Source organism: Bacillus rossius, chromosome 18 (assembly GCF_032445375.1).
Source record: "Bacillus rossius redtenbacheri isolate Brsri chromosome 18, Brsri_v3, whole genome shotgun sequence".
NCBI classification, from domain to species: Eukaryota; Metazoa; Arthropoda; class Insecta; order Phasmatodea; family Bacillidae; genus Bacillus; species Bacillus rossius.
In genome coordinates this window covers 27,815,603-27,841,587 of record NC_086345.1, presented here as the reverse complement: position 1 = coordinate 27,841,587, position 25,985 = coordinate 27,815,603, and the positions used below count along the sequence as shown (strand labels likewise).

The 25,985-nt window shown below is 41.9% G+C and overlaps 1 protein-coding gene across 4 annotated transcripts in view; it reads right to left on the bottom strand.

Annotated features, from left to right (window-relative positions):
- LOC134541080 (transmembrane protein 94) overlaps positions 1–25,985 on the bottom strand; it is a 53,466-nt gene that overhangs the window by 4,781 nt on the left and 22,700 nt on the right. For 2 of the 4 annotated variants that reach the window (XM_063384229.1, XM_063384230.1), the window contains exons 12-25: positions 25,660–25,753; positions 23,869–24,083; positions 22,188–22,423; positions 19,948–20,072; positions 17,306–17,454; positions 14,902–14,994; positions 13,023–13,163; positions 11,789–11,924; positions 10,245–10,453; positions 8,797–8,971; positions 6,648–6,768; positions 4,901–5,025; positions 3,029–3,212; positions 607–700 (exon numbers count right to left, since the gene is read on the bottom strand). In XM_063384229.1, coding sequence (XP_063240299.1) covers positions 607–700; positions 3,029–3,212; positions 4,901–5,025; positions 6,648–6,768; positions 8,797–8,971; positions 10,245–10,453; positions 11,789–11,924; positions 13,023–13,163; positions 14,902–14,994; positions 17,306–17,454; positions 19,948–20,072; positions 22,188–22,423; positions 23,869–24,083; positions 25,660–25,753 — 2,097 coding nt within the window. Of the gene's footprint in view, positions 1–606; positions 701–3,028; positions 3,213–4,900; positions 5,026–6,455; positions 6,769–6,842; positions 7,011–8,796; positions 8,972–10,244; positions 10,454–11,788; positions 11,925–13,022; positions 13,164–14,901; positions 14,995–17,305; positions 17,455–19,947; positions 20,073–22,187; positions 22,424–23,868; positions 24,084–25,659; positions 25,754–25,985 lie in introns of those variants that run through there. The other 2 variants (XM_063384231.1, XM_063384233.1) reach the window with 2 other exon arrangements.

Below are 25,985 nucleotides of genomic sequence, written 5' to 3'. Positions count from 1 at the left end.
ACGTCATTAGTGTAACGTGCTGGAAAGTTCAATTATTTAATACGTAACTATATAAAATAAGATTATTTAATAATAGGTAACTATGAAATGTATCTATTGATTCACAAAATACGAAGTTTAAAAAAAAGGAATTTAAAATGTGGAAAATTGCAAGATTTTGTACATGTTACAATTCAAGAACGGAAATTCCAATACCATCAGTTCAAAGTACGAAAAGTGAAAACGGTACTGGTGGATTCAAAGGTTATGACAGGCACTTTCATTCTGAAGTAATATCAGCTGAAAATTAACAAGCATATAGTGAACTGGCAGAAACGCTGATTCAACTGAAAAAACTGCAAAATCGGGATTCTGGCGATTCGTATCGGCACAGCTCTAGTTCCAACGTGCCTGACTCTTTCACTGCCCAGTTACACACTTCCTTGACCGGTTATGGCATCCCTGCCCAGTTGAAACTTCCCTGACTTTCCCCATAACCATTTCCCGACTTCCTCGACTTGCCAGAATGTGTACACGCGCTCATAACAACACAACAGTCGGTCTCGCCCGAGCTCGCCGGCAGCGGAACGCCGCGACGAACTGGCGCGAGCGAGGAGGCAGACTTACACGAGCACGGCGCAGACGACCCAGGCCTTGTTGACGTGCGGACTGCCGCGCCACAGGCAGCACTCGTGCCGCACGAAGCTCACCGACACCGTGACTGCAACCACGAGGGGCGTGCACTCGACAACACAACACAATCACAGCAAAATAAAAATTGGTTGTCTGTAAAGTCGGTTTACGGACGATAGTTTAACGTGACGTCATAACAATACATTGATGAAATGATTGCATAGGTACTTTTATGAATAAAATTGAATCATTTTTATTGAATCATCACTATTTTGTATGGATACAAAGAAGGAGTGAAATGAAATCTACTATTTACTTGATACATTTACTTTTATTTGCACTCATTAATTCAAATATGTTTATTTCTTAAACGAAGAGATTGTTTTAACTATAACTTTTATACATGTTTGCTATTTAAATTCTTCCAATCTGTGTTATTCTGTTAAGGATAGGACGATGATAGGAAAAGTAGGAAACAAATGGGAGTGTTTCAAGTTGAATGTGCCTCGAAAAAGTCAAATCGATGGTTGTTCCAATCGAGTGGAAGAGAGATAGATGCGGCGCAAGCATACAATGAGCGTAACGGGACAATGAGCGTAACGGGACACTTTTTCGTGCGTGCAGCCGGCATGAATCTATTTATTAGACGTCACGTCAATAAAAAAACAAAACAAAGTATGTAGTAGTACGAAAAGTAAAAAAGGGTACCGAAGGATCCTACGAATATGACAGGTACTTTCATTTTTCAGTAATATCAACCAAAAAAATTAACAAGCGTATCGTGTGAATTGGCAGAAACGCCGATCCAACTGAAAAAAACCGCGAAATCTGCGTGCCGATTCGTTTCGGCACAGCTCCAGCTACATCATCCCCGATGTTTTCCTGCCCAGTTGCAACTTCCTTTACCAGTTATGGCATCACTGACCTGATATATTACTAGGCACTAGGCCTGGTCCAAGTTTCGAACCAAGCGAATCAATCAAAAAGCTCGTTTTAATTTTTCGACTGGACTTCACCAGGAATTTTGCTATTTGTTTAATTTGAAGCTTCGGTTGTGATGGGAAGCTACGCGTCAGATACGAAGCTTCTCATTTGTTCCAAAGCTTTTTTTTAAAACATTCAAACCCAAAGATTCACTCATTAAAATATTTTTTTTTTTTTTATGAATTTTCAATATGAATATTATATATGGTTCTTTTATAATTTTTATTAAATGATATATATGGCTACAAACATAAAATTATTATTTTTATTTATTTCAAATATTTTATCTAATAAAATAAGAGTAATACAGCTTTGCTGAGAACAATATTCACAGTTTGAGTCAACTTTTCAAATATTTCAAACTTTCAATTTGATACTTGCTTCACATCAAAACACTTCAGGATACAGATAAAAAAATTCTTAAACCTAAGGGATGACGGATGGACAGAGGAGAGAAGAGAAGAGGACTTCATACTCGTCGATATCAGCATCAAGAACAATGAATGGCTGACGAGATACTAGTGGAGCATTTATGAATGGATGAATGAATGAATGAATGAATGAATGAATGAATGAATGAATGAATGGGGCAGCGTAGGGTGGAGAGCGGGTATAACACAACAGAAAGTCCCCACGAATCTGTAATAAAATATCCCTGATTTTTTCCCAATTTCCCACACCAAAATTTCAAATTTCCCTTACCTATTTATTTTTTAAAATATTACTGCCTATTTTATTAAAAAAAATATATATATATAATATTTTGCAATTTTATGAAAGAAATAAATAAAATACAGCCTACAGAATCTCCATGCCTGTACTCGTTAATACAGAACCCAGCAAATAATTTTTTTTTGAACCCAAAGTTATAAATTCACATAAGAATCAAACTACATTAAAAAGAAAGAAAAAAAAAATATCAAAGCAGTCATGAGGACTGCCGACAGAAGTGAAAACCTTTTTCGCAATTTTTTACGAAAAAAATATCACTCATCAAAATTGTTTCATCACATTAGTAATAAATATCTCCTAAATTAATATGAAATACGCATCGCATAGTAACTGTAGGCATTAAAAAAATAAAAATAATGATATTCTTAATTTTTAGGTTATATTGCTACAAATACTCCGTTTTCTTTATGGTTTTTTCAAACTATACATCTATATTTTACTGCACAGTCATGTGTAGACTTAATATTTAAAAGCGCAATAAGTTATAGTAACAGGAACAGATACAGTGTTATCGTTAACACGTCACGTGACCGTGTCGATGACGACTTGCATGAACTTACTCCCTATCCGAACCTTCCCGTAGAAGTTGGTAAGAATATGTGCTTACCGCACGCGGGTAGAACACGGTGTTCGCGACAGGTCTGTGATGGGCGGGGTTGCGGGAAGAAGAAGGGAGAAGGGTGGCGAGGGGTCGACTCACCGAAGTGCAGTGCCAGCACCGCGAGGGTGGCCTCCTGCACCAGCCGCAGGGCCTGGGGGTGGACCCCCCAGTGAGCCGCTCCGCCGGCCTCCGCCGCCCGCAGCCCCAGGGCGTGGAACACCAGCGTGGACACCACGCCGGGCAGGAACCGCAGCCCATAGCACCACAGCACGTACACCCCCACCTGCCGAGCATCACAACTGCCATCACACAACACGTCACGTCGAGCAATCAGAGTTCCTTTCTTCCCCTTCTTCTTTTTAACAGAACACGGAAAATATTCTACGTTTAACACATTCGAAACTAGCATCTAGAATATTCTGTTCGAGAACACTTTCGATACGTATTTGTGTTTGAGCTTGTTTCGACTGGGAACTGTAACAAACTCCTTTCGCACCACGGGGGTTGCCTCCCTACGTTTCAAGCTTCGTAAAGGAAGGTAACGCGTGGCGCACAACAGTTGTCGCTCGATTGTCGCCGCGTACGGCCGCGTCGTCGGCAACTCGTGAAAAGATCGCGAGAACTCCGTGGAGAGACAATTAGAACCGGCTAGTCGGGGCCAGGCCGAAAGTTAATTTTTTTAAAATACATTTTCGGACTTTAAACTCAAAATTTTACCCAGGCATCGGCATCGGCTCAGGGTGAGCGTTGTCACACCCCAGGATAATAATTCCACGGGGTAGGGATCGTCCATTAATCACGTGAGGATCGAAAGGGGGGGGGGGGGGGGGGGGTTCGGGAAAAATCACGAAATCTCACAAGGGGGGAGGGGGGGTGTAGAGAGATATCACGTGTATTTTTTTTTCGCCCGATTTCTACTAAACCGAAAAGCGATGCGTGACCTTGACTCGCCGTAGCCAGGCAACAATATCCCCGCCCGCCGCAACATGAACCACCCGGCTCGGCTTGCCAGTCGCCAGTAAGACTGTGATTTTGGGGCCGAATACATGCGTATATCACATATAAGCCTTTCCTTTATCATTTTTATGCCAGTGAGAATAAACCTGCAACCTTAATGTGTGTCTGGACATTTTATCACTGTGCTTATTTTTCCAGAATTAAATTAGATTATACATATATTTAAAGATAATATTCCGAAATTTTTAAAAATATTTTGCACCAAAAAATACACGTGATTTATTGGAGGGGGAGGGGGTTGTCTGAAACCTCACCACAAATCACTAGGGGGGAAGGGGGGTTAAAAATTTGCTAAAAAAACATCACGTGATTAATGGACGACCCCTTAGCTTACCTAGTTACGAAAACTTAACTAAGGGACTGAAATTTTATTTTTTTTTTGTAAACGAGCGACAGTAAATATGTGCGCGGAAATTACACCATGATCAATGAGCTGTTTTTTTTTAAAAAAAAAAACCATAATGAAACATAAGACTGTTGAAAAAAATTATTTTATCTAAAAATTCTAGCAAAAAAAAGTCGCTATTGTAAGAATAACTTATCCTCAATGTTGGCAAAAAGATGAACTTAAAATCATAATAGTTTCAAAGTCATTGTAAATAAACATCATAAACTTTCCAGTGATAAAGTGTCTTGTTACTCTTATGGGTTGCTCAGCTGGGTCCACCTGTAACGTCACTCATGGAACCATAATGAAGAGGTGTACGATAAAGGAAATAAACACCGACTTGTCACCTGGCCGGGGCGCGTCCTCGTAATTAGCTCAGGGCGGTCAGGACTCTGGATCAGCCGCTGTCTCTCGTGGAAGGTCCGTGTCTGTTGCGAGTGGTCTCGCCGCGGCAGCAGGGACGGGCGTGTGCAGCTGTGGACCCGGCGAGGTGCGTGTCTCGCCGTGTGGAAGCACCGGGAGCAGGTTCGTCACCCGGGGACCTGCAGGGTGCGGGGGACTCTCACCTCGGTGTTGACGACGCACTGGTTCTTGCCCGTGGCCTGCTGCATGACGCGCGGGTCCGTGGGCACGCCGACCAGCGACGTGGACAGCGCCGGCACCACCACGCACGCCAGCCACAGCACGGAGCCTGCGCGAGGACACGGCACCTGCATGCCAATCCTCCGTCCATCCCCCGGGAGCTTTCCTTTCTCCAGAATCATGTGTTTTCAAAACGAAACTGTCCAACAAATAACATCATAAAATTCTGTATCTAGCGTTTAGCGATAGTGACCAAAGTGCCTGTATATTTCGAAAACAAAGGGGCAGGAGTGCATGCAGTTTAATTTCAAAAAGGATGGGGAGGGGGGCGAGCAGATAAAACTAAATTGCCCGCTGTTTGCTTTCAAATTCTTTCCATTCGTTTCGAAGCTTCGACCAAGCAGATCAATCAAAGCTATTTTTTAATGTTTGATTTGTCTCCGCCAGGAAATTTTCTATCCGTTTCATGTGAAGCTTCAGTTGTGATGCAAAGCTTCGCGTTTGATTTTTTTTTTTTTTTTTTTTATACAATACTTAATTTATACACCAGATTATAATATGAAAAGTTTTAGAAAATGATGTATTTCATGACTTTGGTACACGTATTATTATTGCTAATCTCCGTACAATCGCAGTTCACATGATCGGGAAGATATCAGTGGCTAAGGCTGTAAATTCCTAAAAAATATTAGCTTGATTTTTCATCCAAAAGAAAAAAAAATTTCATTATAGTTCTCTTCTAAATATATTTTTTTTAAACAGAATTATGAGAAATTTTGCTTTTACACATTTTTTATTCACAGGATTCCCTCTCTCTTCCTTCAACCAATTTTCCCTGACTTTTCCCTGCTCACCTTTCACTGTTCCACTTTCCCCAGTATCACCAGTCTATCAGCGAGATAACAGATACAGTACGAAGTTTTAAAAAGTTAGCATTTTTTTTAAGGTGACCAACACTACCAATAAATAAAAATATTAAACAAATATATTTGGCTAATAAAACTATGGTATTAGATTGTGCTTCATAGTAATACATGTTGTAACCATCATGTTTATTTAGTGTTAATTACATAATCAGGGGTTCCCAACGTTTTAGCAACTGCGTACCACTAGATATTTATATAACATAACTCTGAAAACTAACAATTTTAGACAATTATTTCAAATTGAGTCAAAAAAAAATATATATATATATATTTTTAGTGGGAAACTTGTTGCGGTTTTTCCATTATAAAACTATCCAAACTGACGAAAGCAAGCTTGTATGTGAGTTCATCCAGTCACTTCGAATTACATGCGTTATTTTGACGATTGTAAACATTTGTAAATGTATCATAACTGAGAAATAAATATATTAAATATAACCTAAGAAACTTTACATTAGTTGTATAAAGAAGATAGTTAAAAAGAGCAATTTATTATAATACAATATAATATATGATAAAAAAATGAATAAATGAAAATATTAATTTTAAGTGAAGTACAGGTAAAAAGTTATATAAATACATATAAAACTTACTTAAATACTAAAGCCATCTGTTCATCAGTTAAATTATCTGGTTAAATATTAACATTTTTTTTTTCATTTGAAAATAATTTTTAGTTTTTTTTTTTTTTATATTTGCAGGAAGAATAACGACAATTCTTGGAAGCAAAACGTGTGAAGATCTCTGAGATGTTGCTTCATGAAACAGACCGGGGGCCCCGGCCGAGGGTACCGGCGACCCTCACCGGCCGACAGCAGCGGGGGCATCATGAAGCACGCCGCCAGCGCCTGCGCGCAGCTTAGCGACATGGCGCAGCACGTCCAGAACTGCACGCAGTTCCACGTGCTCTGCATGTGGTGGCGGGACTGCAGACACGCACACACACACACACACGACACTCACAGGCACGGCTGTCTACCACAGACCCCCCCCCCCCCCCTCTCTCTCTCTCTCGTCCCACGCCGCTTCACGACGTGATCCGTCCCGACCGCACGTCACGTCAAACAACCTGACGCGCAGCCAGTCAGGTGGCCCGGAAAAACTTCCGTCCAGCGCCCGTCAAAAGCCTTGATTTTCGACGGACGCATGAATGGATGAGATTTTTCACCTAAAAAAAAAGGGGGTTGTCTGTAAAGTCGGTTTACGGACGATAATTTTACGTGAAAAATCGCATGCTTTTTTAATTTTCAAATATTATTTACATTTTTTTTTTGCAAATTTAATTTAAATAATTTGTTTAAATATAATCACGAACGATTAGTTAAAAAGCCCCGCCTTAACCTGTTTTATATTATAGAAGATTTATCTCGCACGGTGGTATTGGCCGGTGTTCTTGCACGCTCGGCTCAGGTGGAACGTGACAATTTTTCGTGCGTGCAGCCGGCGTCCATAGATTTATAAGACGTTATCACGTCAAAAAATATCTAAAAGACATTATGTATCTTTATTTTAAAAGGCTTCTTTAGATTGTTTATTTGTTAAGCTGCTTCCAAATTATGCTGCCTATGAATATGTTTTGAGTTTGATATTTGAAACAATAATTGTTTGAGACACAAGAGTAATGAGCAATACACTCTAAAATATATTAAAAAAATAATTTAGAGTTTTTTTTAATCATTTATAACTTATAAGTGCTCAGCGTACATGACCCGTCAAACTGGTAAACCTTTACAAGAGGAATTTCACGTACGGATCATTGTGATTCGCTCGGCTTGATGACTGCGGACGGGTGACGGACGGAACAGATCATTGTGAGTTAGCTTAAAATTTTATAAAAAGATTTATGTATCTCAGAACCAGGAACTTTCTTTGTAAAACTCTAAATTCGTGTTAATTCCTCATCAAACCCATGCAAGCAAAACACTGCATCATCACAGTTTTTATCTATGATAAATGTTTTAAATTTTAAAACGAACAAAATACACATGCAAACTACGAGGTAAATAAGTAAATTTTAAAGCAAAAAAAAAAAAAGGTAATGAAATAGATTTGGAGTGGCAAGGTAGTTGTTACTACATTATCTTTAATAACAAAGTAAAAGATGTGTGCCTTGTTCTTGAATGTATTCTGAACACAATGACTAAGATACAGATATTACAAGCTACAGAATAAAAATAACTGTTAAAATTTTTTTTTTCAAATTTCTATAAATAGAGAGGACAATAATTACACACACAAAGAACTTAAAAAAAAAAAAAAAAAATGTTGTTGAAAATTTGAGCTAGGTATATTATGTATTTGTTGTTTTCACAATGTTGTTAGTGACTTATTATTCCTATTTATTTTTCCACTGGCATTTCTTTTTTACCATTGCTATAATTAAATGCATGTAAAAAGAATAACACATTCAGGATTATTAATCAAGAAAGCTTCTTTTAAAAAATTTAATTATTAACAAATTTACAGACAAAATGAAGGTTACAGAACCATAAACTATGAGAACATTTTGTGATTGCGGTATTTAAATAGACTAACTTATTAAACTCGTCACATAGGTACTAACATTTTATTTGTTTCTTTCTTAAAAAATCAAATATACATTTAAAATCAATGGTTTTAACACAAACCTACAATAATAATAAAAAAAACAAGACTTGTGTAAAATTTTCATTTTTTTTTTTTTTTAAATTTTTTAGTTTTGATTCAAGTTTCAATACAAACATAAACATATTCTTCGAATAGGAGTATTGAACTTGAATCACAAGAGCAGGAGACATAACAACTTTCGGTATTTTTTTTACGATGGTTTGACGTTCTCATTTTAACAAGCTCTATTAATGAATTATTCATTTAGATATATGTTGTGATCCTGAAGTAGTCGCGGGCGTGGTGTGATATGCTCCGAGGCAGTGCCGGAGCGAGGCTGCGAGGACGCGTGGTGCTCGGAGACTCACCTCCATGACGAGGTGGAAGATGGAGATGGGGTCCTCGCGGCAGAAGCTCAGCGAGCAGGCCACCGAGTTGAGCATGCGGCTGAGGTCGACGGGCGAGGGGCCGAGCCCCGGGGGAGGCGCCCTGAAGGCGGGCACCTTCTGGCACACCTGCGGGTACAGCGGCTCCACCGCCAGGCTGCGGCAACCACCGCGCACTTCGTTTACCCCCTACCCTCCCCTCGCGCGCTTCAGGCTGACGCAGTAACGAGGTCTTTAACCTGGCAGACTGCGGTTCCGCACGTTATTTAATCCGGGCCGGCATTATGTTGTTCTGCACATTATGTAATTCAGCACTATGTGGTTCCGCACATTATGTAATTCGGTATCATGTGGTTTGGTGCAACAAAAACCAGTGATGCACCAATGAATCATGATCGTATTATAAGACCAAATAAAAGTCGAAAAAATTAATTTATATTTACTCCCGTATTGTAATATATATATTTTTTATTATGTCCGGGAACTTTCAACGTAACTAAACTAAAACAGCAAACATCATTTACTACAGGATCAATCATACAGGATCATGCAATTAGGATCAATCATACAGGATCATGCAATTAGGATCAAGGGATAAATTTTGGATACGTGATACGGAACAATTATTTTGATGATTTTTACTGTGTAAGTGCATCAGATGTCAATGAGACTATTTTTGGTCAAATAAGTATTAAGAAATAATTTAGTTTCATAGTTGTTGAATAACACACTTTTATTTAGTTTTTTTTGTTTGTTTTTGATGTACCTTAAATATTGTTCACTAAAATTTTTAAATTACTGATTTTAACCTAATATTATTATTTAAGAGTTAATGAAATACTAATTACAGGCTAGTCAGGTGTCATTGTACAATGATACGTAAAATAACTAATTCAACAATACCAAAGATGCCAAAATGCTTACAGCAAACTCCCTATTATCCGCGCATGCTACGAAAAAAATTACAGCAAATATGTAAATCCGAATTTCATTACAAGTGAGCAAAATTTGAACTCTACTGACGAGTGTATTGTGTGCAGTAAAACGCCCACAGGCCTTCTCGGAACTCAACGCGGTAGGCCGGCATGCGTAATTATTCAGCAAAATACTTAAAAAAATTTTAGCATCATTTAAAAAATTTTTTTACTGTTAATTGTAACTTAAACTGTACGTAATTTTTTTTTAGATTTTTTAAGTTTTAATTTAACGTTTCCCTTTTTTTTCTCCCCCATTTTCTACTCTTTCGCCGATTATCCGTGATATTCATTATCCGCGGTGGCCCTGCCGCTTAATTTTGCGGATAATCGGGAGTGTACTGTACGTGGAAAAATTCCAGGCTTGAACAATAACATCACGTAAACCTCCTGTCGTCCTGCTAGATGTGAAACGAGGACGGAGGAGGAGGGTGAAGGCGCAGCGGGGCAGCGCACCTGGCGTCGGCCTGCAGGAAGATGCCCGTGTTGTCCGCGCTGGCCGACGAGCCCAGCACGCACACCACCTCGCCGTAGTCCTGCATCACGCGCAGCATCTCGCACGTCACCGCCGGGTCGCAGTCCGTGAACAGCGACACCAGCAGGGGCACGTTGTCCACGCGCTCCAGGTGCGGTCGGATGTTCTCGATGCCGCGCGGGAGGTTCGCCTGCGCGTGCCGCCGACCCATTAGACCGCCGACCCATCAGACCACCGACCCATCAGACCACCAACCCATCAGACCGCTGACCCATCAGACCACCGACCCATCAGACCACCGACCCATCAGACCACCGACCCATTAGACCACCCACCCATTAGACCACCCACCCATTAGACCGCCGGCCCATTAGACCAACAACCCATTAGACCACTGGCCCATTAGACCGCCGACCCATTAGACCACCGACCCATTAGACCGCCCACCCATTAGACCGCCCACCCATTAGACCGCCTACCCATTAGACCGCCGACCCATTAGACTGCCGACCCATTAGACTGCCGACCCATTAGACCACAGAGCCATTAAACCACAGATCCATTAGACCGCTGCCCCATTAGACCAACCACCCATCAGACCACCGATCCATTAGACCGCCCACCCTTTAGACCGCCCACCCATTAGACAACCGTCCAACGAGTGAATTCAGGCTCAACTTGGACTAGATGCACTCACATACAAGCTTGCTTTCGTGAGTGCTATATTTCCTGGTTAATTAAGTGAATATTGTTAACAAAGTGTAAAAAAAGGGGGAAATAAATTATTATTATTATTATTAAAATATTCTGATAAGGCTTGCAATAAAGCTTCCGCACTGAATTCTTCTGGGTCGTTATGGCATTGGACTTAGCTTTGGCTACAAAAGCATAGACAGTGTGACGGTTTATTCCAAATGTCAAGCCGAAACATCACCAAACGAGCTTCTAAAGCTAATGCTGATGCTTGTAAGTGATACACCAAACTGAGGCAGTAATCACTCACTGCCTTTTTTTTTTACTACCGACTAGTTTGTACCTATATTGTGTACGGTGGAAATACGTATGTGTTTTTGTGTGAAAGAGTGCTGATAGTAATTTTTTAATAATGTTCGCAGGCTTTCACGGCCATTGTCTGAAGTAGCTCGGCTTCTGGGGTTGTAGCCGCAGTCCTCGGCGGATTATTCACCGACGTTGCAGTCGCCATCATCAGGGAGCAGCTACTCACTACCATAATGAGTAGCTCCCAGAAGCCAAGCTACGTTAATAATTTATTTAATCCATTAAAAACATTTTTGGTAAGTAAGTAAATACAAGTTCTTTTTTTATCGTTTCTCCCTTGTTCTCCGGATAACCCGGATTTTCCGTTAACTCGGATCGGCCCCGGGCGCCAGCTGATCCGGGCTAACGAGGTTCCACCGTGCCATCACAACCACCGGGGGATCGCAAGGGACGGAGTCAAGATGCGCGCGGGTGTTATCTCCGGAGGGAAGGATCCCGACCAACCGAGATTACCCTAGCAGCTGACCCGGTTGGACATGTCGAAGTTGACGGGCGCCTCCTGCTCCGTGCTGTCGGTGAGGCAGCTGAGGGAACGCCAGGTCTCGGGCTGCGAGCTGAGGTCCACGCTGCGCATCAGCACGCTGTCCTGGCTCTCGCGCTCCCTGCGACAGACAGCACGCCCCCCCCCCGCGCCGGTCCAGAGGCCTCGCACCCTCACCGGGCCCCCGCTCTCTCCTGCCCCGGATACTCTCGCGAGACCGCACGCCTCCGCAGCCGCTGCCCGGAGCCTGCACGCAGGCTCCTGCGTTGCGGCCGCGTCGAAAAAAGGCGGAGATTTCGCCGAGGCTTCGGTAGATCTCGCAGACAACCGTCTTCGATCTCATCAGCAGTCCACAGCTGCGAGCTGATCAGGAAATGCTCGAACATAAAGTAGGTTAACTGTACCCTGAGCGTGGCGACTGCGAGGCCAACCGAAATCTTCGCCTTCAACGTGACTGGAATACAGAAGCCAAGCAACTTACAAAAGTAATCGTTACAATAAACGCTGCGGGCTAAATTTTGTTATGTATTTAAAGAAACACAATTTCATTCATCAGTTTATTTATCACTCGTTAACGAGGTTAGATGTTTCACGCATCACTGGGTAAGAGAATCGCTCACTTTTTTTTTTTTTAAGAAAGAAATCTTAACCTAGAGAAGTAATCAAAAAAAAAATCTCATTTCAGAAGAAAAACCATTCTTCTTAAAGTATACAAACTTTTTCAGTATTAAAACTATTTCAGTCTAAATGGTTCTGCCCTTTTCAATCGTTACCGACGGTAGCAACAACTACACAGGGCCGAGGCACTCATTTCCTTTCTGTCATGGAGTTTTAACAATGCGAGACACTCACAAGGGTTTCGCCAGGGGTTTGGTGGAGGGGAAGGGGGGGTAGTAGCCCCCACCCTCTAGAGCCCCAGAGATTCAGAAAAATGTACCTAAATGCAAAAAAAAATACATACTTTTCCCACAACTTGCCCCCCCCCCCCCACCCCCCCCCGCCCCCCCCCCCCCCCCCCCAGGCCAACGGCTGGACATCGGCTGGCCATCGGCTGGCGACACCCTTGGACACTCACCTTGAGGTGCAAACTGCACTCTTATATTTTTGCACGTCGCAACAATTCAATACCTTACAGAGTTGTTAATGATCGCCGATCCTCCCAGCTGCCTGTGCGAGAGGGGCGGGGGGAGGGGGAAAGGAACTAGGAACGGCTACTCACCCGCGGCTGGTCTCAGACTTGCTGGACAGGGACTCGCGCCCCGAGCGGCGAGCTGCCTCCTCCTCGAACTTCACCTGGGAGAACTCCAGGTTGATGGCGCTCGGCGCGGAGAAGCTCAGCACGCGCGAGTGGCCCAGGTTCCTGTGCGGGGGGGCACACGACCCGGCGTCGCCACAGGCACTCCGCGACAACACCTCGACTCATCTGGAGGGGGGGGGGGGGGGGGGGCTACGGGCCGGCGGGGGAACGCTCGGCCGCAGTAGCGGATCCGGAGGGGGGGCTAAGGGGCTCGAGCCCCCTCCAAAAAGCATCTGGGTCCACCATTGTTCTAGTGTTTGCCTTGGTAAAAGCCTAGCCTCAGCTGGGTCAAGCCCCTCCCAAACCAAAATCCTGGATCCGCCACTGCTCGGCCGAAAAAGCTGCAACGAATCAAGGAGTGAACCACGTCGGGACGTCCCGCAAGACAGCGGTCACCATCCGACCCGAGTTCACGTAGAACTGTGGCAGTCCATCCTGGCCGTCTTTGTTCATTTACATGAAAACAACTGTAGTGTTGTCAGTGAAACTGCGTTTTGGATTCCTACCTGGACATTTTTGTGCTCTGCGTTTGTTGTCCCAGTACCTCCGATGGTTAAATTTTTATTTTTTAAAACGTTCCCCTGAATATCTTTCCAGTATTAACTGCGCACATTAATAAGCATGATAAAACAAAATTAAGTAAAATTATTCAATCTTCTTAAGAAATACTCAATACTATCTCATAAAATGTATTTTATTTATGCAAAAAAATAACCATAGCCATGTGTTGTACAAAAACAGAATATCTTTCTTGTAGTATTACAAAACTATTTATTGGCAACCGGTTTCCAAAGGAATCTCTGTACAGAAAATTTTTTTTTCTGTGTGCCCATCACACGCACTTGTGCATCTAGAGTAACGACGGGTGCAGAAAAAAATCCCGGAAATATTTTTTTTTTGTATGTGATGACTTTCGAGAAACTGTTGATACAACACTCTCATTACTGCGAAAGGAGGGCAAGATGTTACAATGTTATAAAACAGGTTTTTTTTCTTAATTTAGTCATTAAAAGGAGTGGATTTCATTCTCATCGCCACTAAAAATTAAAACACTTGTAAATATATGTACTACATATTAAGCACAATTACGTTGTTCACCAACTGCTTTTATAAAATATATACTAAACATTATTTTCGAGCAGTTAATTATCATGCAGGTGATCAGCATTATAAACACTTAAGTGACTGCTATTAAGTTCAAACACAAACTATTTGATTTTTTTTTTGTTTTTTTGTTTATTTCAAAGTATTATTACTTACTTAAATTCAAACTGAATATAAATAGTATATTACCTATTTGTTTTGATGCTTAAAATTTTGAGTACTCACGCAGGTGTAGTGAGCACGCACGAGCAGGTGCGTGGTGCGTACCCACTAGAGAGAGCAGGGAGGGGAGGTGGAGACAGAGAGAGGGAGAGAGAGAATGAGAGAGTGGGTGACAGAAAAGGAGAGAAGTAATGAGGATGGAAGAGCAAGATAGAAAGCGAGAGAGAGAGAATGAGAGAGTGGGTGACAGAAAAGGAGAGAAGTAATGAGGATGAAAGAGCAAGATAGAAAGCAAGAGAGAGAGAATGAAAGAGTGGGCGATAGAAAAGGAGAGAAGTAACGATGATGGAAGAGCAAGATAGAAAGCAAGAGAGGGAGAATGAGAGGGTGGGAGACAGACGATGGAAGAGCAAGAGAGAGAATGAGCGGGAGACAGAGAAGGAGAGACAGAATGAGATAACGGGAGAGCGACAGAGAGAGAGCACGAGAGGGAACGAGCGCGGGAGACAGGGGCAAGCGGGGAGCGACGACGTACCGCGAGCACACCACCTGCTCCAGGCAGCCGTCCGTCCTGTGGCCGCTGCTCTGGGGCGACGGGGAGTGCGCGTCCGCGCGCCCGCCGTCCGATCTGCGCTGACACACACACCCAGCATGCCACGCCGCTCCGCCCCCCCACACCCCGGCACCCAGCATGCAGTTACGGGACCACCGACAAGCTTTGCAAACTTTCCTCCAGCACCTTCCGCTCCCGGTTACGCTCCACGGAAGTCCCAAATTGCAAAAATAAATATTATCTTTGAAAGATTTGTGCAATGGGAGAGCATGACCTGATGTAAGCTTTAGGACATACGCCATGTGTATGTCTGTAGAAGAAAACTACAAAAAAACAAAAAAAAAAACACAAATGACAAAAAAACACAAATTGTGCAAAAAATTGCTGTTACCAGGATATAAACACCACACAATACTCCACAACAGGAATATGGTCAACAAACTAAGAAAAATGGACTAACAGAACGAAAAAATCCCCACATAATGATGACAGCAAAAAAATACCAAACCCAAAAAATTCGGCACAACAGTTGAAACGAGACAAAAACACAGCAAAACGAAAAGAGGAAACAAACATAATGCAAAAATAAACATGAAAAGTTAAAAGAAAATGGCGCTAATAACAGTTTAGTCTGTTTTGTGTGTATTCTTCCTTTTTACAGTAGAGAGACTTATTAAAAAAATACATATATAAACAAATAGAGAAGATCTCTGTTGAAACAGTAGAGTGAAGAGCTGCAAAGTTTGTCGGTGGAACATGTAGTAACCAGGTTCTGAACCAATGAAACACAGCGAACGTAACACAACACACAGCACAACAGCACAGCCTCCGGTCCGGTACGGATGCACTCACTCTGGTTAGCAATCTGTAGAGACAAGGTTTTATGGTTTTATTTTTGCCCAATTACGTTTTTAAAACATAAGCTTACTGTTTTAATTTTTAATGTTTTTATTTTTATAAATACTGTTTTTTTGATACTTACTCCGCCAAATATTCATGATAAAATAATTACAAATTGGTTATAAACAAAAAATAATAATTTTAGCCAGCATTTGTGGTTTAAAACAAGTGATTTAGTAAGAGACACACAATAAAACAAATTAGTAATTAAATTAATTTTTTTCCTGATCAATGCACTTTGGAACAATATTTGTCTGGAAATAATGATATTTCTTGAATTTTAAACATTTTTAAAGATTACTTTTTTTTTGTGCTTGGATTTAAGTTTTGGTTAAATCCCGTTTAATTCCATGAAGTAACGTCCATTTCGGTGCTGCTATGGTGTATTAACTTCCGTTTAAAGGTTATACATTTGTACTGACATGCTTCTCTGTAATTTTCGGTTTAGTCGCAATTCACCATACAAGCTTGTCCCTAGCAATCTGTTAGCAAGACAAACCACGACAGTGTGAAAGCATATGCTAGAGTTTCGTTTAGTAGATTGCAAGGAACCAGCCACGAGGGGAATCGTAAAAAATAAATTGCCATCATGCAGCGGGGATCGTTAAACAAAGATACACATCAGCAAAGGATCAGCGGTGAGCTTCATTTCAAACCCAAAAAAAAAAAAAAAAAATGTTTAGCCCTGCGAGGGGTTGATCAGATCTGGACTTCAAACATCCACACGGCAAAGATAGCTCACACCAACTCCGTTACTCCTTACCTCCATGGGCTGAAGGATGTCCTCCTGGAACTAGGGACAAGATTTTAACGGTTTTATTGAAGTGAAATTTCTTTAGCCACATAGAGCGATTTTTTGTGGGGGCAAAACATGAGTTCGCATCACCGACATGCTGTAGTATCAGTAAGTGAAGTTAAATTGAACGCGTTCAGCAATTTTCTTTTATTTATTTATGTTGTGAAATGTTGATTATTTGTGGATTTAAGCTCATAGTTTTTTTTTTCATATTTCAAGGATAAAACTTCATTTATTCTAATTTTAAAGTTATAAGTTTTTCATTTTAATTTTTTTTTCCAAGGACATTTTAACATCACTTTGTGGTACATGTAGCGAGTATTTTTTTTTTTAGTAAGGAAGTTAGGTTGGGGGTGATGTTTTTATCTTTTCTTTATTTATTTACGTAATTTTAAAGTTATTATTGGTAGGGGGGCAAAACTTTCGCGTCACCGACATGCTAGCGATATATTACCAAAATCATTTTCTTGTGTACATTTGATGTCATATTACACATTCAAAAACAAATTTTTTTTAAGTTTTCATCCTGTGGTTTGATGTTCATGACCGGTATTCGCACGGTGGAAGCCTTGCACTTGCTGAGCCGAGGGCGGCCAGTCCGTGGCAGAGTCCAGACGGGGACCGGCACGGGGAGAAGGGGGAAGGGAGGAGGAGAGCGCGCGTCACTCACTTGCCGCGCGTGCCACTCACTTGCCGCGCTCACTCAGCAGCGAGATGTGGCAGTTCCAGCCGCTCTCCAGCCCCATCTTCTCGGAGAAGACGCGCGAGCGCAGCTCGTTCTCCTTGCTGAAGTGCACGAACCTGATGCACGCCCGCTCGAGCTGGTCGATCAGCTGCACCTGTCGACCCACGCGTCGCATCAGCCACTTCAGTTCCCCTCTCTCTCCTCAACACCCTTTCTTTTTTCTCACTCTGCCCTGACAGTACCCGCGGTGGCCATACAAAAAATCTCCAACGAAAAAAAATTCCCTCACTTTTCCCCTAACTTTCCTTGACTATAAAAATAAAAACTTCCAAGGAAAAAATATAAATATGTATTTAAAATAACTTTCAGTGGAGTCTTGATCGATCAAGTTACTGTAGACCGTGGCAAATCTCAGGTAATACGGACGTAACAAGAAAGAATCCAAGTCGCGACCCATGTGAGTAATGCAGGTTCCAGATACCACCAGCACTCTGGACGTGAAATCTTCCATTCCGCTTCATTTCGAAGCAACAAGTATTCTAAACGGAACCGAATACGAATGATCAGGGATGAACGCAAACCTGAAGTACCAATCTAAGGAATTTTTTTTCAGGCTTCTTAGAATGATTTTATACGATAAAGTTATACATACACATGAAGTAATTCATCGTAAGAAAACAACAATTAAGAAAATTTCCTGTGTAATAAGTTCAAAAAATTTAGCAGTGTGGACCTATACAATACACAAAAATTTTTCCCTTTCAATAAAACTTCCCTGGTAATAACCTTAAATTTTTAAGTTCCTTGAGAATTTACTAAAAGCAAAACAAACATAATGTGAAATAGATCTAGGCTGTGCTGCTTATTACTGTTAGAATGCTAAAACAATTTCAGGGATAGTTATACCTAGAGACCGGAAAAATTCGCGGGTTCATTACGTGTGATGCTAAAATTCAAATAATTATACATTAGTGCTGCTTCTGCCATTGGTCCACTGTTAATCTGGAGGACTGAGGGCCAATTAGAGACCCTCACTCGTAGAAGTGTAGCAACACAGGCAACCCAGTCGAGACGACTCACAAGTCAGCAGCCAATGAACAGTTGGCATTCGCCCGAGTGTGTAGAGGATATTGGAGTCTATCCTGGAGGTCATTGAACCCGCGAATTTTTCTGATCTCTAGTTATACCACACGATTTAAGTGGACAATGGACAATTGCTTTGTATTTAATGTGCAACTATAAAGTGAATAGGGGCTTTTTTTTTTAAAAAATAAAAAAATAAATCAAGTTAGAAAAAGACTGCTGAAAAATTAAGTTTCCTGACTTCAAGCACCGTTAATGTTTATTTCGGGACACTTTACTTGACTTTCACAACCCTGATAATAGAGTGAAACCCCCTCTGAAGAAAATACCACTTATAAAAGTTTAAAAAACAACTACTGCCAAATGAATACAACCAATTTTACCCTTTCAGTAGATTTTTCATGTAAAGAAGTGTAAATCTGTAAGTACAGTAAAACCTTGTTCGTCCGTACCTCGTCGATCTTGATCTCCGGATAATCAAAATCAGATTTTCAGGCATTTTATTTAAAGTCCACGTGAAAATTGTTAACTATGTCAGCAATAACGTAACTACAAGTATATGCCAAATAATCACATTTTATTTTGATTCAATGTACAGTTCCTGCATAGATGGTAGAATCGTAGTATTAAAATGCTTTTCGTTCAGGTACAATCAGCGCACCAGCTGACAAACATAGTGGCGTATGTACTTGCGGCGTCAGTCTGACAACGCTCCAGCTAAACTATCGATAATAGAGCGTTTGCATCACCGTGTCTCATTCAAACGCCATGCATGTTTGAGAGAGAATAAAGTGGACAATTTCTACGTTGATAAATAAATATGTGAAAAGTTTACTTTTATATATATATTTTTTTATAATGTCTTGTAAACAATATAGGGTGTGTATGCTATGCAATTTTTATTACAAAACGTTTTTTTTTTATCCCAATAAATTAAAAGTGTGCCTGTTTAAGAATATTGTCATGCTCATACCCCACGTTACCAGGCTGTCAAAGCTGTGATTGGTCCCTATGGGCGGCCATGATCGGTGTCGGGCCAGTCATAATGAGTCTACTCAGTAGGTGCAGCAGCCTTAACTATAGCTAAATTTTTTGACTGGTCAGTTATTCATTATCTTTAAAGATGCGTTCTACATGACACGCCAAAACGTCATCATCATTTTTTTCAATTTTCGTGGCCTCAACCCAAAAGCCAAGAAATAGTTAGTGGTTTAATTTTGTATTACAATTTTAAAAGAAAATGCTGCAATATGTAATACATAACTTAAATCAGGTTTATGTTCTATTTTTACAATAAATATTTAAACATTTAATGGAGAAGCAATCACATTCGAGGAACATATTAGTTTAAAAGATTGCCTCAATAATTTAGAAATTGCATGAAGAAATGAAGAGATATAATTCGACAGTCGTTTCGACTGTCCGGACTGCCTCTGGCCCCGGATGGCCCGGACGGACGAGATTCGACCGCACCTAGAGATACTTGTTAGCAGCGATTCGCTGTGAACTTATTAAGTGTTGGGGGTGCTTTGCGCGGGGCGGGGAGACCAGTCGGTGCTCTCACCATGTCTATCTGGGCCTGGTACTGCATGGTCACCATGCCGATGAACACCTGGTTGCACTGCAGCTCGAAGCAGCCGTCCACGTCGCCGACATCCTCCTCCCGCGCGTCGCCTCCCAGCAGCGAGTCTGCCGAGCAACACTCCGCCGTCACCACCCGAGATCACGTCTGTGTGCACGCGCGTCTGCCGTAGCTACGCCAGCAGCGAGTCTGCAAAGCAACACTCCGCCGTCACCACCCGAGATCACGTCTGTGTGCACGCGCGTCTGCCGTAGCTACGCCAGCAGCGAGTCTGCAGAGCAACACTCCGCCGTCACCACCCGAGATCACGTCTGTGTGCACGCGCGTCTGCCGTAGCTACGCCAGCAGCGAGTCTGCAGAGCAACACTCCGCCGTCACCACCCGAGATCACGTCTGTGTGCACGCGCGTCTGCCGTAGCTACGCCAGCAGCGAGTCTGCAGAGCAACACTCCGCCGTCACCACCCGAGATCACGTCTGTGTGCACGCGCGTCTGCCGTAGCTACGCCAGCAGCGAGTCTGCAGAGCAACACTCCGCCGTCACCACCCGAGATCACGTCTGTGTGCACGCGCGTCTGCCGTAGCTACGCCAGCAGCGAGTCTGCAGAGCAACACTCCGCCGTCACCACCCGAGATCACGTCTGTGTGCACGCGCGTCTGCCGTAGCTACGCCAGCAGCGAGTCTGCAGAGCAACACTCCGCTGTCACCACCCGAGATCACGCCTGCACTGCTCTAGGGTGTGCACACGTGTCCGTCGTAACCACGAGCGTGCAGGATTACACAGTCAAGTGCGATGAAACAGAACGAGGGAAAAAAAACAAAACACCGAAAAGCATATGAAACCAAACTGAAGTTAGACACACCACACAAACACCAGAAAAACCGAAACGCAATTTTAAAATCATGAAACTATTTCAGCCATTTTCAATACAACGACATACGTATATGTTATCTTTTAGATATTAAATTAAAACAAAATTGAATTCATTCAGCATTTAGTTTGAACTACATTTTATGCTGCGGAAGGCTACAATTTTTGGGCGTTATGATGGGAATAGTTAGGTAGGTAACGGCATGGGGAGAGGTAGAAATGACGCTGCATCCTTGCAATTTTTGCGAACTTTCACGCTCGCACACCTGCGCAATAGCATAAATTAGCGCTCGCATACTTTCATATCTATTTTTTTCTGCGACCTCAGCCAAAGAGAATTATGTTTCCTACATGCATAATAACTTAATAACGTAATAAGAAAAATTTTTCACTTCTGTCGCGACGTGGACACCATGCGCACACTTTTTTTTTATGTGATAACGTCTTATAAATCGGATGAACGCCGGCTGCACGCGCGAAAAAATCGTCACGTTCCGCCTGAGCCAAGCGTGCGAGAACCGGCCAAACCTCCGTGCGAGGAAAATCTTCTATAATATCAAACAGGTTAAGGCGGGGCTTTTTCAAACTAATTGTTCGTGATTTATATTCAAACAAAATTATTTGAATGAAATTTGCAAAAAAAAACTGTAAATAATATTTGAAAATTAAAAAAAGTATGCAAATTTTCCATCAAATGTTTTTTTGTGGCGTAATCACGTGAAATTATCGTCTGTGAACCAACTTTACAAACAACCCCCCCCCCCCCCCCCTTTTTTTGTTTTGTTTAGTGATCTCCAAACATATTACATTTTATTTCATGTCATTTATGTTAGTGGTCCCAGCATTTTTTTTTTTAAATTTTTTTTTTGAGGCCATACATATCCATTGTTTGGAACTTAGCGTGAACTCTTGTATATAGAACTGTGTTGTGAGTTGACTTCGTGGCACTTGCACCGGGCCAAGTGATACACACAGTTTAAATCACCCGCGCACACAGCTTTTTACAGTTGGCACCATGTCGGAACAATGCAAGTGTTGGCGTCCATGAACCGTTTCGATCGGCATGATGGCGGTAGGTCGCAATGGTGCAGGCTAACGCTATTGTGTAATTTATGTATGTTGCATCGTCGGTTAAAATCATCTCGATGCAGTCCACATATGTTTGTCATCATTAACATCCATTCTGTGTGCTTAAACAACCAGGTTGAACTGTGCGATAATGCACAGGTCCACATACTCTCTACAACTGGACACACCTGAAAGGGCGTACATGTAAAGGATAAATCCCTCGAGCCTCGCCGGAGGGTCACTCGCCGGCACAAGGGGCAGGCGCGCCTCGCCGGATAGCTCACCGGTGGAGTGGAACTGGCCCGCGGCGCCCCTGTAGCGGGCGTCCAGCATGCCGCGCAGGTCCCAGGCCAGCGGGGTGGGGCTGCGGTGCGGGGCGTACAGGTGCTTGCTGTCGGGCGGCAGCTCCAGGTACACCTCGGAGAGGCGGTCGCTCACGCCGCGCGTCAGCGGCCGGTACGAGAACGCCGTGCAGTAGGCCGTCAGGCTCGAGCGCTGGTAGAAGTCCAGGATCTTCTTCCTGCGCCCGCACACACACACCCCCCCCGTCTTCACTCTCGTCGATTTTGCCGAAATTCAAATTAATATTTATGGAAAAAAAAATTTCTTTGTAGTAGAAGGACTCTGCATAATCTATAAAGTTTAGGAGCAAGAAAAAAATATATATTTATACATATATGGCTCCTAAACAACTACATGTACTTTCAGAGATTATATATATATATATAAGTAGTTTAGGACACACGTGTGTGTATATATATAGACTAAACACACTCCTATACATAGACAGACACACACACACACTTCTGTTTTCAGGTTAAAGGGTTGCAATTTTTTCCCACCAAGTGTCTGGGGCACACGGGAGATACTGACGACCAATCCATACCGAGTATTGTATTTATCCACGTGCTCATGTTATGCTGCGTATTACACATAAAATAATATGCACCCACCGGGTTTAAATACTTTCCCGGGAATTCTTAGGATCCAGTCATTTCTTGTACAACAAAATAGGCTGTTTAGATATATCTCTTGGTATCTTGATAAGAAGTTGGTTACCAACACCCAGGATTTTAAAAACTCTGAATAGGTATCTTTTCATTTTTTAAATACTTCTTGATACAAAAAAAAAAACACACACACAATACCGTGGATGAACCAGAGGCTTGAGTGTTGCAGAATGGTGGCTACTTAGAACTAATGATAATGAATGATCAAAATTCAAATTTTATCTACTCTTGATCTTGAATTCAACTAATGAATGGTACCTTGACTTTGCTCCTCGAATCCAAAAATAAGACTCAAGTCTCAAAACATAAATTTTACAGTTTATAATTTTAAAAGTGATTCAATAAGAGATGCACAAACAAAAACAAATTCAATTAATTCTTTTGATATATGCGCTTTTGTAAATTTTTGTGACATTCCTTGAATCTCAAACATTAAAAGATTGTTTTTTGTGAAGTAAATTAAAGTTAAATACTGCTTGATTCCTTGATATTACTTGAATTTTGGCCTTACGCAGTGTATTGTAATGTGTTATTTAGAATTTAGCGTTGAATTTTTTTAATTTACTAAGGTTCCACTGAGATTTTTCTTTCAAATCTCTTCCCCCCCGAGTAGAAAATGCTTGCAATACTAGGGATTTAAGTAGCTTGGCTTCCGGGTTGTAGCCGCCTCCTTGGCGAATAATTCACGATGTTTCGGTCGACTATTGCAGTCGCCATCATCGGGGAGCAGTTACCTAGACCTAAACGTCGGTATGAATTATTCGCCAAGGACACGGCTACAACCCAGAAGCCAAGCTAAATCAGACAATGGCCCGTGAAAGCCTGCGAACATTATTACGAAAATGTGACAGTGTTTTCTGTGGCGTACGGGAGTCGGGAACACATTCCCGCCGAGGGACCGGCCAGCGACGCGAAGCTCCGAGGGACCCCGCCGGCGCTGCGACGGGGGGCTCACCTGTCCGAGGCGGAGAGGGGGCAGAGGTCCCGGCCGTCCCAGAACTCGACGCACGAGTCCAGCACGATGTCGGCCGTGCCCTGCGTCATGAGCTGCAGGTCTCCGCGCACGCGCTCGCGCACCAGCACGCCCACCATGTGCGGGAACGGGAACTTGAGCTTCGTGTTGGACAGCGTGCGCGCGAACTTCATGTCGCGCCGCATCATCTCTGGGTGCTGCGGGATCACACACGCACACGACTGCAAACCGCGAATCTGCAGGACTTCCCCCGTCTTTTACCAAACGTTCCCGTCAAGAACTTCCAGGAGCTGTGTAGTGAATTAAAGGTACATTGACACAAATCATTTGATATTGCTATAAAAAAAAAAACCTAAATGCAAGCTAATACATCATGTAACACATCAACACAAAGAAAGAGTGAGTTTTATGGATGTGCACAACAGACATGACAACAAGGGAAGCCTAAGATGTACATCAAGTTCTGTCCCTGCCCGAACATGCCCGAATATTCACCTTCGGCCAACCTCGGGTTCATTTACATATATTTATATTTCTCTGTTTATTTTAATGTAGCTATACTAACCTAACTAACCGTCCATAGTGTTTTAATGTAGCTAACCTAATCGACCACTTTTAATATATGAATTAATTTTTCCTGCGCAAAAATAAAACACATCCCGACGTTGGCCGAAGGTGAATTGTTCGGGTGTAATCGGGAATGGCAGAAATTTATGTGCATCTTAGGTTTCCCTGACAACAATAACAAATTAAAAAAATAATATAAAAACATTATATATAAATATAAAATCACTGTTAATCTCATCATGTATTTCTCTAATTATTCACGTTTCTGTCTACATCTCCATATCTCTATCTCTCTACATCTATCTTTTTATCTCAATTTCAATATCTCTCTACACATCTCTCTTTATTTCTGTGTCTATAAATTCCTACCGATATTTTTATATTTACAAAACAGAAGATGAAAACTCATTCATTTATATATAAATATTTCTACTTAGCTACATTTTTTTTCTATCTTTTCACCTGTCATAGGTGCGACATACGTGTGTAAAAAACATGCGTGCGTTCAAATAAAACTTTGCGTCAAAATTCCAAAGCAATCTGCAAAGAACTTTCATAGATTTCAGATTTTAAATGATCGAATAGTTACATTTTTATTTATATAGATGGATTATTTAACGTCATAAAATTATTATTATTTTTTGACGTGACATCTAGTAAATCGATGAACGCCGGCTAGCACACGAAAAAGTGCCCCGTTACGCTCATTGTACGCTTGCGCTGCATCTATCTCTATTCCACTCGATTGGAACAACCATCGATTTCACTTTTTCGAGGCACTCCCATTCTTTCCTACTTTTCCTATCGTCATATCCTTAACAGAAAAGAATAACACAGATTGGAAGAAGTTAAATAGCAAACATGTATAAAAGTTATAGTTAAAATAATCTCTTCGTTAAAGTAATAAACATATTTGAATTAATGAGTGCAAATAAAAGTAAATTTATCAATTAAATTGTAGATTTAATTTCACTCCTTCTTTGTATCCATACAAAATAGTGATGATTCAATAAAAATGATTCATTTTTATTCATAAAAGTATGCAATCATTTCATCAATGTTTTGTTATGACGTTGTCACGTTAAACTATCGTCTGTAACCGACTTTACAGACAGCCGATTTTTTTTTTACATTATGAATGTATCCAAAATATTGAGCAAAGATGGAAATTGCGGGAAGGGATATGCGGAGGCCAGACACACTCACGACGTGGCGGAACGTAGACAGCTGGACCTCCAGGTCAAATATTTCCTGTGCCTGGTCCACGAACCCGATCTGCTTCGCGAGCTCGCACAAACACCTGCGGCAACACGACAGAAAAAAAAAATCAAATCCTCGATCACCACGCATCAAGGTTTTCGCAGGTTTCAGTTTGCACCAGTGGCGTAGCCAGGATTTGTGTATGGGGGTTGTTAAGAAGCATGCCTCCCCCCCCCCCCCCCCCCCCCCCCCCCCCGGGAAAATTTGGATTTGAAGGTGTAAAATAGTGCTATTTTAGCAGTTTTCGGTTCTTAAATTTAAATATTGTAAAG